Source organism: Panicum virgatum, chromosome 2N (assembly GCF_016808335.1).
Source record: "Panicum virgatum strain AP13 chromosome 2N, P.virgatum_v5, whole genome shotgun sequence".
Classification (NCBI taxonomy): Eukaryota; Viridiplantae; Streptophyta; class Magnoliopsida; order Poales; family Poaceae; genus Panicum; species Panicum virgatum.
The window spans coordinates 15,024,432-15,037,783 of NC_053146.1; the positions used below are offsets into that span (position 1 = coordinate 15,024,432).

General features: G+C 49.7%; 1 protein-coding gene across 3 annotated transcripts; it reads left to right on the forward strand.

Annotated features, from left to right (window-relative positions):
• Positions 1-5,694: 5,694 nt before the first annotated feature.
• On the forward strand, positions 5,695-10,051 carry LOC120658106. 3 transcript variants are annotated; one of them, XM_039936323.1, is made up of 6 exons: positions 5,695-6,240; positions 7,068-7,240; positions 7,314-7,400; positions 8,426-8,481; positions 9,342-9,462; positions 9,537-10,051. In XM_039936323.1, the coding sequence occupies exons 1-5, from the start codon at positions 5,965-5,967 to the stop codon at positions 9,401-9,403; spliced, it is 654 nt and encodes a 217-aa protein (XP_039792257.1). In that variant the 5' UTR covers positions 5,695-5,964; the 3' UTR covers positions 9,404-9,462; positions 9,537-10,051. The 3 variants fall into 3 exon arrangements, with proteins under 3 accessions (XP_039792257.1, XP_039792258.1, XP_039792259.1); XM_039936324.1 differs by having other exon boundaries at positions 5,913-6,240; positions 9,289-9,462; positions 9,537-10,031; XM_039936325.1 differs by lacking the exons at positions 5,695-6,240; positions 7,068-7,240; positions 7,314-7,400 and adding an exon at positions 7,407-7,752 and having other exon boundaries at positions 9,289-9,462; positions 9,537-10,031.
• The last annotated feature ends 3,301 nt before the right edge of the window (positions 10,052-13,352 follow it).

Consider the following 13,352-nt stretch of genomic DNA (forward strand, 5'->3'; position numbering starts at 1 on the left):
AACAAGTATAAAGCCCGAGAGCCAGCCCCAAACCCTAACCTCAACACCTCGTCCATTCACACTCGGCCACTCCCTACCCTTGGCGGCGGCGCATCTAGGCGCTGCGCCCCTCCCTTGCCGCTCCGTCGCTCCGAGGCCCGACTCCGAGCAGCGCCCACCTCCGTCTGCCCCTCACCATCGCGCAGCTCCACCAGTAGCCGCCTGGCCCTCGCCATCGCACCTTCAGTCCTCTCCTCCGCCCAGCTCACCCGCCCTAGCAGTAGCGCCCGAGTGCCCCCTTCCTAGTCGAAGGTTCGCGGCATGGCACTGCTGCTGCCTGCCACGTTTTTGTCTCTGGCTCCAATGTCGATGGCCGGTGAGAAGAACGAGCAGCCTGCTGCCTGCTACTTTTTGTCTCATCTCCTGCTACTCATGGTGGAACTAAGCAGGTTTAGGAATTCATTTCTTCAAGAAGTCCAATACTGAACACCGAACCTGGTAGTGCTAGCTATTGTGCTTGATTATGTGTGCCATGAATGATCTGTATATGTATTGAACTGTTGAACTATTGACTTGTCTGTTGAGCTTTTGTGCAATGCCGCATTGTATGTGTTGACGGGCACGGGCGACCCGTGGGTGCCCGTTAACCCGACGGGCACGGGTTTGGGAAAGATATTAAACCCGTGACGGGTCATGGGTTTTTTAACGGGCGGGTTTTTTATTCGCGGGCACGGGTTTGGGCAGTCAAAACCCAGCGGGTTTCTGCCCATTGCCAACCCTAGCGGGGAGTCGGCCCAAGGCCCGGCTAACCCCAGTGTGGTGCAGCAGACGCAAGGCAAGCCCTGGTGCATGTCCTATTATTTTAAATTATGATTCACTATGCTTATGTTTTATCTATTACTTGCGCATTACGTATTAGGAGTTGATTGGAACCCTAGCTGCATGATCCCTAGGTTTCCTTGAGTTTTACTAGCATGTATAGGTCGATAGCGGTGCCCGGCTAAATAAGTCCGGTAGAAGTCGGGTGACTTCGTGTCACTCGCGAGACACAGGAAACTTTAGAAGCCGAGTAATTTCCGGTTACTCGCGAGATACATTATTATCTTTATATACTTCAGTATTTGAGAATTGGTTTGAAATGGATATGGAAATGTGAGATCGGGCGGGGATGATGATATTAGGTTTGGCAGCAGGACAGGGTTCCTGGGTGCCTTAGCCCCGCCCGTGTCGATTAAGGACCGGTCGTTGTGGAAGTGCTGACCGGGGATTGAATTTGTACTAACCGCATGCCGGGAGTAGGAGGTAGTCGAAACCGGTAAGCCTAGTACTGCTTTGTTTCGAAAGTACAGGACTTCAACTCACCTCCTGGGGTAGTTGAGTAGTCGCGGAGAAATGGGAATGCATGTTTACTTTTGGTGGTCTCACGTTGAGCTCGGCTGACCATATGATGGTGGGGCGGTCCTGTAGTTCGAGGCGGGGAGGGGAAGGGTTGGTGCGTGTGGTCCGACGGAGCTTATACGTGCCGTGTTGGTTAGGTCCACCTTGCAAGGTTAAATCGAATCGATTCGCCGTGTCTCGCGGATATGAGGGCATTGATCTCTTTGTCACACCGTAGCGAATGAGTTAGGGTATTAGAGATATAAAAATGGATATAAATTCTGAATCTTATTTGGATGCTCCACATGTGTGTGTAGACAGGTAAACTTTAGTGAGAGTCTAACTATATAAAATATGCGGCTAAAATGTTGGAAGTAAGGATACACCTCTAGTTGCATTTTCTGCAAAACAAACCACCAGCCATATGCCGTGCATGTCTAGATATGTGGGCTAAGTTATACCCACTGGTCGGGTAAGCCTTGCTGAGTATTAAAATACTCAGGGTTTGTTGCCACCTTTATTATTACAGGACTTCTGGACGTCGATTTCTGCCCCTATTGTGTCAAGTTCATCCGCCGGGATGCAGAGGGGTGGCAGGTCGAGGAGCGGGACCCTTAGGTTAGGACGCTGTCGGGTTGTGCACTTGTGGGCTGAGTGTGCAGCCTTTCTGTTTTGCGTAGACCGGTCTGACCGGTCCGTAGGATCGGTCTGACCGGTGGAGTCGGCAGGCAGTGCCGACCGGTCCGACCAGTTGGTAGAACCGGTCTGACCGGTCTTGTAGGAGCAGAACTGATGAAAGCTAAAGTAGTGTTAGGATCTTTTATATTCGAACTTCAGGCACATCTATTGTAAAGTTTTGTAAATTATTTATGTAATTGAACTCAGCTTGTAAAACTAAATGTTTCGTGTCGTGATCACTCTTGTATTTTCAAGTATTAAGTCGTGCTTGTACCATCTGCGCCACCATCGCGTGGGACTACCGGTGTTGTTTCGATCGGGCCGTGGGTTGAGAAAGGATCGCCAAATTAAGCCGTTAAGCTAATGCGCTCGATGTGTTCAAATGACGGCCATTACGCTTAATTAGAGTTTTAATTTGGCGGTTCGTCATAGAGAGGATGTTTGGATGAAGTTGTTTTGTACTGCAGACTACAAGGTGAAGACATTAGACATTCAACTCGAGGGCTGCCTTAAGCATCCTGTTAAACATATGGAGGGTCTCATGACTGTGTAGCAGAGGTTTTGTTTCTCGAGCATTATGTCGAACACCTTGCAAGTGGCAGCTATGGTGGCACATTAGCAAGCAGTTCTTACACAATGACATTGGTGCACATGATAAAACTGAGATTTGTGCGAAATATGCACAGCTAGGCATGGGTGCCATTAAAGCAGAACCATCACAAGAGAGGATTCAGGAGTTAAAGCTTAAAAGAAAATAGCATGCCTGCCTCTAGAATGGGGATAATAGAATACTCCTAGCAACATCCCGATGCAATCTACGACCACACCTCAATCAGTAGAAGATCCCAGACTTTATCCATGAACCATGATCATGGAGGACAAAGATAAACAAAAAAAAACAAGAAAAAGCAAGAGCACCTCACCTCCTCATGTTTCTGAGGGGGGGGGGGGGGGGGGGGGCGTGATGGCAATGGGTTTGGTAGGGATGTTGGAGATGGGAATGAGGGGCAATGAAATGGCACCAAGGAGCGTGTTTGTGATCCCCGGCAGCCTGTCTGGGATAACGACAGCGCAGTGGCTTACCGTGGCTCCGACGGCACACGACTGGCACACCACGGGTGGTGCCCCGGCGTGGGATCACGGCAGCCTGGTCGCGCCGGTATGGGACGCGACGGGGGCATGACGGCGGGCGAGGGCAGTCGCGACGGGAGGTGCAGGCGTGATCCCCCGGTGGTGGGCGAGGGCAGCCACGGCCGAGGTCCAGGCGTGATGGGGCACGATGGGGCCGTGCCGATGGCGGCGCGATGGCGGGCGAGGGCAGTGGCGCCCGAGGTGTAGGCGTGATTCCCCGGCGGCGCCGCGATGGAGGGTGAGGTCAGTTTCGCCCGAGGTGCAGGCATGATCCGCAAGCCGTGGCGGCGAGGGCAGTCACGGCGAGGTGCAGGCGTGATCCCAGGCGGCGGGCGAGGGCAGTCGCGCGCGATGGCCTTCGCGGAATCGTTGTCCAGATCTCTCGCACGGTTGCGATGCAAAATCGAGCGGCCGTGGATGCTTACCGGTGAGACCAAAATCCTCGCGTGTGGGTTCTTTTTTTATGGTCAACGGAGGGGGGAGGACCCCCAACCTGAGTTTTCATATTGAACGGTGGCCCTCAACGGCCTGATAGGAGTTTTTACAACCGCTGAAAGTTTACATTGCCAAAGAAAAAGCGGAACACCAAAGATCACTAACGCTCATGTCGCGTCTCGGGAGCCGGCAGCTCCATGCTCTTGCATCTAGCTTACAGTTTTGCATGAACTGCAGGAGGGACATGCTCTCTTGTCTGAATACAAATCCATTACGTCGCTTCCATAGCTGCCAGCAACACAGCAGGACAAAGGTGTCGAAGTGAGCCGGCGGTAGACTTTCCGGCCTCTGGAGGTGGAGGAGGTCGCGGGCAGTGACATTTTCTTCCAGTTGAACGCCTAGGCACTGCCAGACGGTCGCTGAGAAGGGGTAGAAGAACAATAGATGCTCTGTAGTTTCAGGTGCCCCTCCACAGACCTCACAGGTGACGTTGTCAACTATCTTCTTCTTGAAAAGGTTCGTTTTGCATTGCAGGTGGCCGTGTAGAACCAACCAAGCGAAAAACTGAATCCGAGGAGGCGCACATGAGCGCCAGAATGAGTTATCCATCTGCTGTGGTTGGTCCCTGCTCGCGTGTGGGTTTCGCACGGGGGAGACCACGACGGAAACTTCGTCTAGAATCTGAATCCGTATTGCTATCTCTATTCGTAGACACAGGGCGAGAGACCGATCGACATGGCGTCATCGTTGCGACAGCTGCTGCCGCTAAAGAGGATCCCGGCCGTCCTCGGCTACGCCCGGCGTCCAGCGCCGCCGCCTCCCGCCGCCCCCATCGGCCTCCGGACCTTCTTCACCAGCGGCGGCGCGAGCAGCAACAATGCGTGCAAGAAGGTGCCGCGGCCTGGGATGTATTACTGGAGGCACGGCGAGATGGTGAGCTCGGATTTCCTTTCTGTCGGGTAAGGCCCCGTTCGCGAAAATGTGGCGCAAAGTTACCGTATATATTTTGTTGTTACTTGACAAATAATGTCCAATCATAAACTAATTAGACTTAAAAAAATCATCTCGTGCTAATCAGTTAGACTGTGTAATTAGTTATTTTTTCAACTGCATTTAATGTTTCATATATGTCCGAAAACCGAAAATTCGATGTGACGAGTACTGTAGAAACTTTTTTGGAAAGAGAACGGGGCCTAAGCATTACGCAATTTCTCAGAGTTCTTCGCCTACCATCTTCTTTTTTTTTTCAATTTGTTGGTCCATTATTGCGTAATATCTTTGCGTAACGTGTTCAGCCATGGCGCGCGATTTATGTGATTAATTCCGTGAGTTCGTGCTTGCAGGACCATGCATGAGCGGACTTTCGATCTCTGGGTTTCGTTGTTCGACTACACCTTCATCGGGATCCTAGGGTACGCTGTTTGGAGCGATACCACCACACCTCGCAATTCGTTGAAGAAATTAAACCGCCACTCTTAATTATCGATCAACCGGCTGGTTCAATTAGTTTAGTTAGCTAGCTAGTTCACATTTTTTAGATAAAGGAAATATATTCCGGCCTCTGCGGTAACGCACACAGCTTAAAGTCTTTGCGTAACCACACACAACCAAACTTATTACAACAACTAAAAATAGTAAAAACTTTAGTACATGAAAATATATGTACTATAGATCTACATCCTAAAAATGAGTTTACTTCCCAAGATAGTGCTAAAGATGTCGATGTCGCTTTATGGCGGTCTTCTGAATCAGCCACCACGCCTTGAACAACGTACATCAAAATCAAAATGGTTAAAATCTACTATTCTGCGCTTCTCTCCCCGCATTCCCCATCAGCCAGCACGCCTTGAACAACGTGCACCAAAATCGGAATGGTTAAAATCTGCTCTGCGCTTCTCTTTCCGCGTTCCCCGCGCAAAACTAGACGCATGTCGAGCAGCGCGCGCTCCGCCACCGCCGGTGCCATCCGCGTCGCACTCCGCTTCGCGCGCTGCTTGCGGAGTAGATTTTTTAATTTTCTTTTACCTGCTGCTTGCTGCTGGCCGGTGGGTCAGTTTATCAGGAGTGGCCTGCTGTCAGTTGCTAAAAGCTGGTCGTGCGCTGGGTGAGCTGCCGTTCGGTGGGATAGGGACGGGGCACTCGATGCCTCCTGCGCGTGCCCCTGTGGTCACCCAACATTGGAACCTGGTGAAGCTGACCAGTGGGGCAGCGTCTGTGGTTGGCCCACCTGCCGGTGGGTGCCGCGGGACGCTGCTTGGTCTAGAGCTCGCACGAGCGGGAACCGGGAAGGAGAACGGGCGGGACGCTCGATAGACCGAGTCCTAGATCAGATAGGCCACTCCGCCTCTTCCTTGGATTGTGACGATGGCCACGCCGGAGCAGCGTGCCGTATGGGGCGTGCGGCAGCGGTTCCTGTACGCCACCGTCCGCCGCCCGGTGCCGCTGAGCTGCGGGCCACCGCTTAGTTGGGCCCGCTTGCCAGCCGGCGGCGTCGGAGTCTGCGAGCTGCCAACAAGGAGGAGACGGGACGAAGCGCCCAAGGCCGTTGAGGCGCGTGTTGCCTCATTCGTCCAGGCCCCCCGTCGGAACAGTCTCCAGGCGGCGCCGCGCGGCGTTCGTACGCACGCGTGCGCTGCCCACTCCAGTCGGAGCGGTTGGCCAGTAAGGATGGATTCGGATACGGATGAAATCGGATCCGGATGTCACCTTTTACCACATTTTAATTCGGATACGAATACGAATGCGGATCTCATCGGATACGAATACAAAACGGATAGTTCGAATCCGGATACGAATCCGGATACCTTCTCGATTTGAAACATAGAGCTATCATAAGTATATTTATTTTTTCAATAATTTTATAGCAGATCAAAATCATTATACAAGTAGGGAGTAAAGGATTAGGAGATAGCTAATAAAAAAAATATAATTATCTATGCATAGCTTTTATATTAAATATATAATACTAATTATAAATGTAAAATAAATAAATATTTAAATACTTAATAATTACGATATATAAAAAAGATTTTATCATTAAATAAATAATTAATTTGACTCATATTAAATAATTTTAATCATGAAATAAATATATTAAATAGTTAAAGTTAATTTTTATATCATTATTAATTTTAATAAATATATTATTAGTTATCTAGTTTTCTAAATAATTTAAATAGTGTACATCATTAAGTAATAGGTATAAAGATAAGTTTAAGATTGTCTCACTAGTCATTTTTTCTTTGCGGATACGGATGGATACGGATGTGATCGGATATTTTTCGAATACGAATACGGAATCGGATAGAGAAAAGTTCTTAAAATCGAATTCGGATGCATCCATATGACATCCATATTAAATTCGAATACGGATACGGATATTCATATTTACGTTTTAAGCGGATACGAATACGGATAATTTGGATGTTCAGACATCCGAATCCATCCTTATTGGCCAGGACGTCCAGTCCCGTCTGCGCGTGCCCCCAGGATTCGATACCGAGATAAGTTCCTCCTTCTCATCTGCATATCCTTCCCTGCTTTTTTCTTCCTCTCGCCCCGGTCACGAACACTGCCTTTTCAATTCCCACCTCCCTGTCTCCTCCCTGTTTCCCCCTCGCAAACCTCTGCGTGCAGATCTGTGAGCTCCAGCTCTTTCCGCACTTCTCTTCCTGATGCTTTGAATCAGTCGTGCCTTTGCCCTTCCGGTGCAGGTGCAGGTGCGGCTATGGATTCGGTGACCTAGGCCGAGGAGCTCCCTTCGCAGCAGTCTTCTTGGATTTGAGCAGCATGGTCTCAGGGTGATTTTACCCCTACTCTGTTCCTTTCCATGTGTTTGCAGTTGCCCTAGATTGATCGTATAAAGCAGAGGATTTTTTCCTATGTTCTTTGATATCTGTTTCTCTCCTCATGGCTCATGGCATTCAAAGGCCTTTCTTTTACCTATGTTTTACATTGTCAGTCATTATTGTTGCCTATTCCCAGAAATGTTTGGTATTGTTGGGTCATCCCGTGGGGTGAGCATTTTTTCTTTGCCTTTTTAAAAACTTTTTTGGAGTGCAGATGGCTTGATTAGAGATCATTGCGAAATGAGATCTTCTGTTACGGGCTCAGGTCTTTTAGTGAATAACATAAGTAGAAGTTCCATCTCAGGTTCCATCTTCTATTGTAATTACAAGTTCTTTGTAAATCTTTTCTTGGAAAGAACTTCTGCTGTTACAATTTTTTTAGGCCTCTGCTGTCACTGTTTTATTTACTTGGAGAAGAAACAAGAAAATGTTGCTAGGAGTAAGATTGGTATTCTCATCTAGCTCATGAATGCACTGAATCATGAACTCTTAGCTAAAGTATTGGTTGTTAAATATAAACTAACCACCTATTCAGAATTCTAAGGCTTCCAAGCATAGTTCGACAGCCATGTTTTCTAGCAGCATGCTTGCTTGTGGAAAATACTTTGCTTCAACAGTGGGTAGGACGAGCTTGCATGAACCAAACCAAAACTGTCAGCACATTGCCGGACCTCTCGCTTTTATAGTTCTTAGTTGTTAAAACAATTGCGATTCCTTAACGTGGTAGTGAACCAAACATTGATCTCAGTGAAGGGTTGCATTTATTGGTTACCCATTTCTGTCCTTAAGCTATTCTGAATTTTTCCAAAAAACTGCTACTTCCATGCACATTTTCCCCAAAAAATTACTATTTCCATGCACAATGGACTGCCATTTACCCATACAACCGGCTGATTTGCTACCTATGTGGTATATTGGATCTGAAACAACTGGCTATTCAGCATGTCTAATTCTTGTGCTTTTTCTTGTGCCTGTAGCAATCTTCCTGCATTTGACAAGCAATATTCTTGGGTTCGAGAAGCAACGTCTCATGGTAAGTTTGTTTCACCTCTGTTCCTTTCTGGTTTGTAGAAGATTTGGAGATGAAATTTCTGCTATAGATTAGCAGCAAGTATGATGATGTTATGAATAAACCAGCCTGAAATTGATATAGTATTATTGGGTAACCAAATTGGTAAGTACACATTGCTTAGAAATATTAAGGTTATGAAAAATGTCAAATCCCACGAAATTAGCTTGATTGGGTAGATAAATCTGAGATTCCATAGCGCTGGATCAGAGGTGCCTTCCTTATGTATTGTAGCTAGCAATTGTTCAAATATGACCAGAGTAGGATAGAACTCTTGCGACTGATATGTAACAGACCAGAGTAGTATAGAACTCTTGCAACTGAGATGTTTGTGGCATTCATACTTTCAACCAGGTTCAGTTTATACCAGTGGAAAGTGATGCAGCCTAGCTTATGAGTATTTAGTACCTCATCTGATATGTGAATAGGGAAGGGATTTTAAGGGTAAAATCATTCAAGCTATATGATTACCTCATAACATAATCTAATAGTTTAGTTAACTGATCATAACGTGATATTTATGATAAGGAAAATGAGATCGACAAGGCATGTTACCACATAATCTTGGCTAAACAAAGTGGCCAGGCGAGATAACTTGACAAAATTATTAAGGCACAGAAGATAGAGAAGCACTACTGTTATTATTTAGTTGATCTTTTGTAATTAGCAACCTGCCGTCCTGTTTTTAGAAACCATACAAGTGGCAGATTATTTCGAAGTTGTTACATGTACATGATACATGCTAAACTTTAAATTATTATTCTTTTGCAGTCCAAGCATGGATGCATGAGCAGTGAAGCTCATGTTGCTTTTGTCTCTAACAGTTGCAGCCGACTTTTGTGTGCCCTTCATCTCCAGCAAGAAGAGTCCAATGCATGGGACCTGAAGCCTACATTGACCTCAATCTGCAAACTGTGTAGCATGGTGACTAGCTTTTGGTTTCAGGTAGTATTCATCCTTTTGCAGTCCAAGCAAGAATGCATGAGCAGTGAAGCTAATGTTGCTTTTGTCTCTAACAGTTGCAGCTGACTTTTGTGTGCCCTTCATCTCTAGCAAGAAGAGTCCAATGCATGGGACCTGGAGCCTGCATTGACCTCAATCTGCAAACTGTGTAGCTTGGTGACTAGCTTTTGGTTTCAGGTAGTATTCAAAGCTACCAGCTAGGTTGTTTGATAGCTATGCATACTTTCTGTTACATGTAGATTTATGGTACTCGGATGTGTTGTAATATTGATGCTCCAAATGCCGGACAAACACCTAACGATAGGATAGAGTGATGCTCGGATGTAACCATGGTGATCGGATGCACTTTAATGTTGATAATTGAATTGCCGGACAGACACCTGATGGATAGGATAGCTCGGTGCTCGGATATGTTGTAATATTTATTATTCAGATGTCGGACAGACACCTGACGGCTAGGGTAGCTTGGTGCTTGGATGTGCTGTAATATTTATGATCAAATGCTGGATAGACACCTATGTTATCATGTTGATCATCGGTTTGCTACCAAATATGTTGATTTTATATTGAATTCATCTTATACAATGCGTATGATTTATTTGTTATTTTTTATTACTTAATACTTGCATTTGATAGTTTAAATGGTAGGGCGCGTGTTATTTTTTATTACTTAATATTTACATTTGATAGTTTAAATGGTAGGGCGCGTATCGCACGCCGAATGTTCTAGTAAACTTGAAAGAAACTCTTTGGCTGTAGATCATAGCGACATGCAGCAGTAGACCAAAACTAGCTGGTTAGAGTAATCGTTGCTGCATTTGGCCACTACGCCACGTAGCAACCATGGCGCCCTCAACCACGTAGCAACTAAAAATAGCTAGCTAGTTCACATGGCGTTTAGTTTTGGATAAAGTCCGTTTTTCGACCCTGAACTATTATGATAATCCGATTTTCAACCCGAAATTACAAAACTGGACATCTTGCACCCTCAATTGTTCAAAACCGTGCAGATTACCCCCTCGAACCGAAACAATCTGATTTTGGTCCACGTCACCCGATTTTATCCACGTCACCCGTCCAACGTGGCGCCTCTCCTCTCTCTTTCTCTCACGGACAGGTGGGCCATCAACCTCTTCTCTCTCTTCTCGCTGTCGTCGCCTTCTTCCTCCTCCGCCATCACCCGCCGCCGCCTGCGCCTGCCGCTGGCTGCTGCCTCACCGCCGCCGCCTGCGTCTGCCTCCGCGCGCATAGGGCTCACCCACATGCCAGCGTCCATCGCGCACGCTTGCTTCCGCTCCCCGCCCCGCTCGCGCTCCTGTCGGCGTTTGCGTCGAGGCCACTGAGCTCGTCGCCCACCAAGGCCGTCGAGGCCAGCCGAGCTCGCCGCCAGCCGAGGCCCCCATGGGACCGCCGCCGCCGGGCCCGCCATGATCCTCCGCCGCGCGCCTCCGACCCCGTCATGGCCGCCGCCGCGCGTCTCCGCCTCGCCATGGCGGAGCTCCGCGCGCCCCTCCACGTGGCAAGGAGGCGGCGGCGGTGGGCCGGATCTGGTCGCCGCGCCCGGCCGTCTCCGGCGCGCGGGCCGGCGAGCCAGCTCCGCCACGGCCTGCGGCCGGCATGCGAGCCAGCTCTTCATCGGCGTCGGCGGGCCACGGCAGGCGGTACTCCCTGCTCCAGCGCTTTCGTGTCCGTCTCGTACATGGGGTCGTCCACGCCGCCGTTGCCGTCGTCGAAGCTGATGCTCGACGACTCGCTGCCGCTCAGCGACGGCTTCGCCCTCTTGGCACCAGCGGGAGCCTGAGCGCTCGTGCTGAAGGCTATCTGGATGCCGCCCTCGCCCGCCGTGGACGCCAGTCGCCAGGGCCCAGGAGGCTGCACAAGGTGCTCTCCTGTGCCGGCACGGAGGATGGCTCGGCGGCCTTCCGCTTCCTGTTGGACCGGCTGTTGCCACCGCCCCCGGCGCGTCGGTCTCGTTGCCGGAGAAGACCGGTGTGTCAATGACAAGGCCGCCGCGGTCCACCACCGCTGAAGGCAGTCGATGTGGAAGGCGTGGGAGCAGCTCGCGAAGCGGCCTGGCATTCAAGGGCGTCTCCTCGGCTGAGTACCTGGAGAAGCATGCGGTGGCTACGTTCGAGCCCGGCGGAGCTCCTGCCCACCCGCCGCTAGCCCGCACCTCGATTCAATGGCGCCGGACTCGATTCGAGCACTGCGGATCACGATTTGAGCATGTCGCACTCAATTTGAGCACTGTCGACCTCAATTCGAGCACTGCGAACCTCGATTCAAGCGTGCCAGACTCGATCCAGAGCGGGGCCAAAGAGTTCACGCCGAGGATGGCGACGACAGCGGGGTCGGCGGCCATGGCGGGCCCCGAGGCAGGGCCACCGCGGCGCGGAGGGCGAGGCCATGCTGCGGTACGAGGCGGCGCTACGGCGCGTCAGGCGGTGGCTCTGGCCCCTGCTCATCGGCGTGGCGGAGCGGTGCGGGCGTGGGTGCGGGCCCTCGTGCGGCAGGCGGCAGCGTTGCGCGGCGGCGGTGCGAAGCGGCACGTTGCAGGCGCGGACGTGGCTGGTGGAGTGGCGCGGGCGGCGCTATGATGTGGCAGGCGGTGGCTCGGGCCCCTGCTCGTCGGCGCGGCGGAGCGGGCAGCACTCCAGCGCGGCAGGTGGAGCGGAGCAGGTGCGCGGCTCTGGCATGTGGGCCCACTGCCACGTGTCTGATGAAACCGCCCTTTGTTGCCACATCAGCCCAAAACCGGGCTAGTTTCGGCAGTGGGGGGTAATCTGCACGGTATCAATAGTTCCTTGGTGGAGGATGTCTGGTTTTAGAGTTCGGGGTTAAAAATCAAACGACTGTGATAGTTCAGGATTGGAAAACGGACTTTACCTTTTAGTTTTCATATATATAGCTAGTGTTATATAAAATCCAAATCACTACCCTGTACTATTAGCAAAGTCTATATACCCCCTTAACTATAATACCGTTTACTTAACCTCTTTGTTTTCCAAAACCAGTGCACTATTCATCTTTTGGCTCACTTCTAATTTGGTTTTGCTGACTAGGCGGTGGTTTTGATGACCAATCATGCCATGCAGGCTGTATAGCGTGGCGACAACATTTGGGTGCAGAAAACCCCCTTCTTAAATCATCCTGACCCAAGTCCTTCCCCTTCGTTGTGTTCTTGGGTGTCTGCAAGGGTGCCGAACATGTCGTCGCTGACCACAGCACTACCGGTGCCACACGTCGCCGCCGACCACCGCGCCACCGGTGTCAGTATCATCGCCGCCCACAGTTCCTTGTGCTTGTTGCCGCTGAGTCTGCCACCTTCCACTTGGCAGTCCATCACCGCAGGATGCTGTGGTGCGCTTGCCCCCATCGCCGGTGCAAGCTCGGCCGTCTTGCTGGGTGGTCATGACCTACGGATTCAAGCTACCTAGGTGCTGCACCACCACGGGGAAAAAAATTGCAAGGCTGCAGCAGCGCACACTAACAAATCGAGCTTCAGAGACACAGAACTGCAGATAGCAATAGCTTACATATTCAGCTGTAAACTGATATGTGAAAATTGAACAATAAGTAACACATGTCAAAAGTGTTGCTGTTAAATTTATCTGTCAAGCACTAAGTCTCATATTCAGTAAGGATAATAGAAACGAGGATATGACTGACAAAGGTGCCAAAAGAGAAGTACAGAACAACAAGCCTTTGTAGCTCATCAGTAGTTCTATGCGAGACAAATTTACACAAAATTTGAATAGCTTCAGTAATTCAGTTTAAGCTGTTTGACTCAAAGAAGTCCAAGTTTATGCATAAAGTTGTTTGTCTACAGTACAAGTTACCTTTCCCAACAAAGGCAATGCTCATGCAAACCC

Coding starts and splice junctions, on each gene's coding strand:
- LOC120658106 (XM_039936323.1), top strand. CDS start 5,965: ATGGCCACGCCGGAGCAGCGTGCCGTATGGGGCGTGCGGCAGCGGTTC. Junction 6,241..7,067: donor CGCACGCGTGCGCTGCCCAC/TCCAGTCGGAGC, acceptor CAGGACGTCCAG/TCCCGTCTGCGCGTGCCCCC. Junction 8,482..9,341: donor TCGAGAAGCAACGTCTCATG/GTAAGTTTGTTT, acceptor TGTCTCTAACAG/TTGCAGCCGACTTTTGTGTG.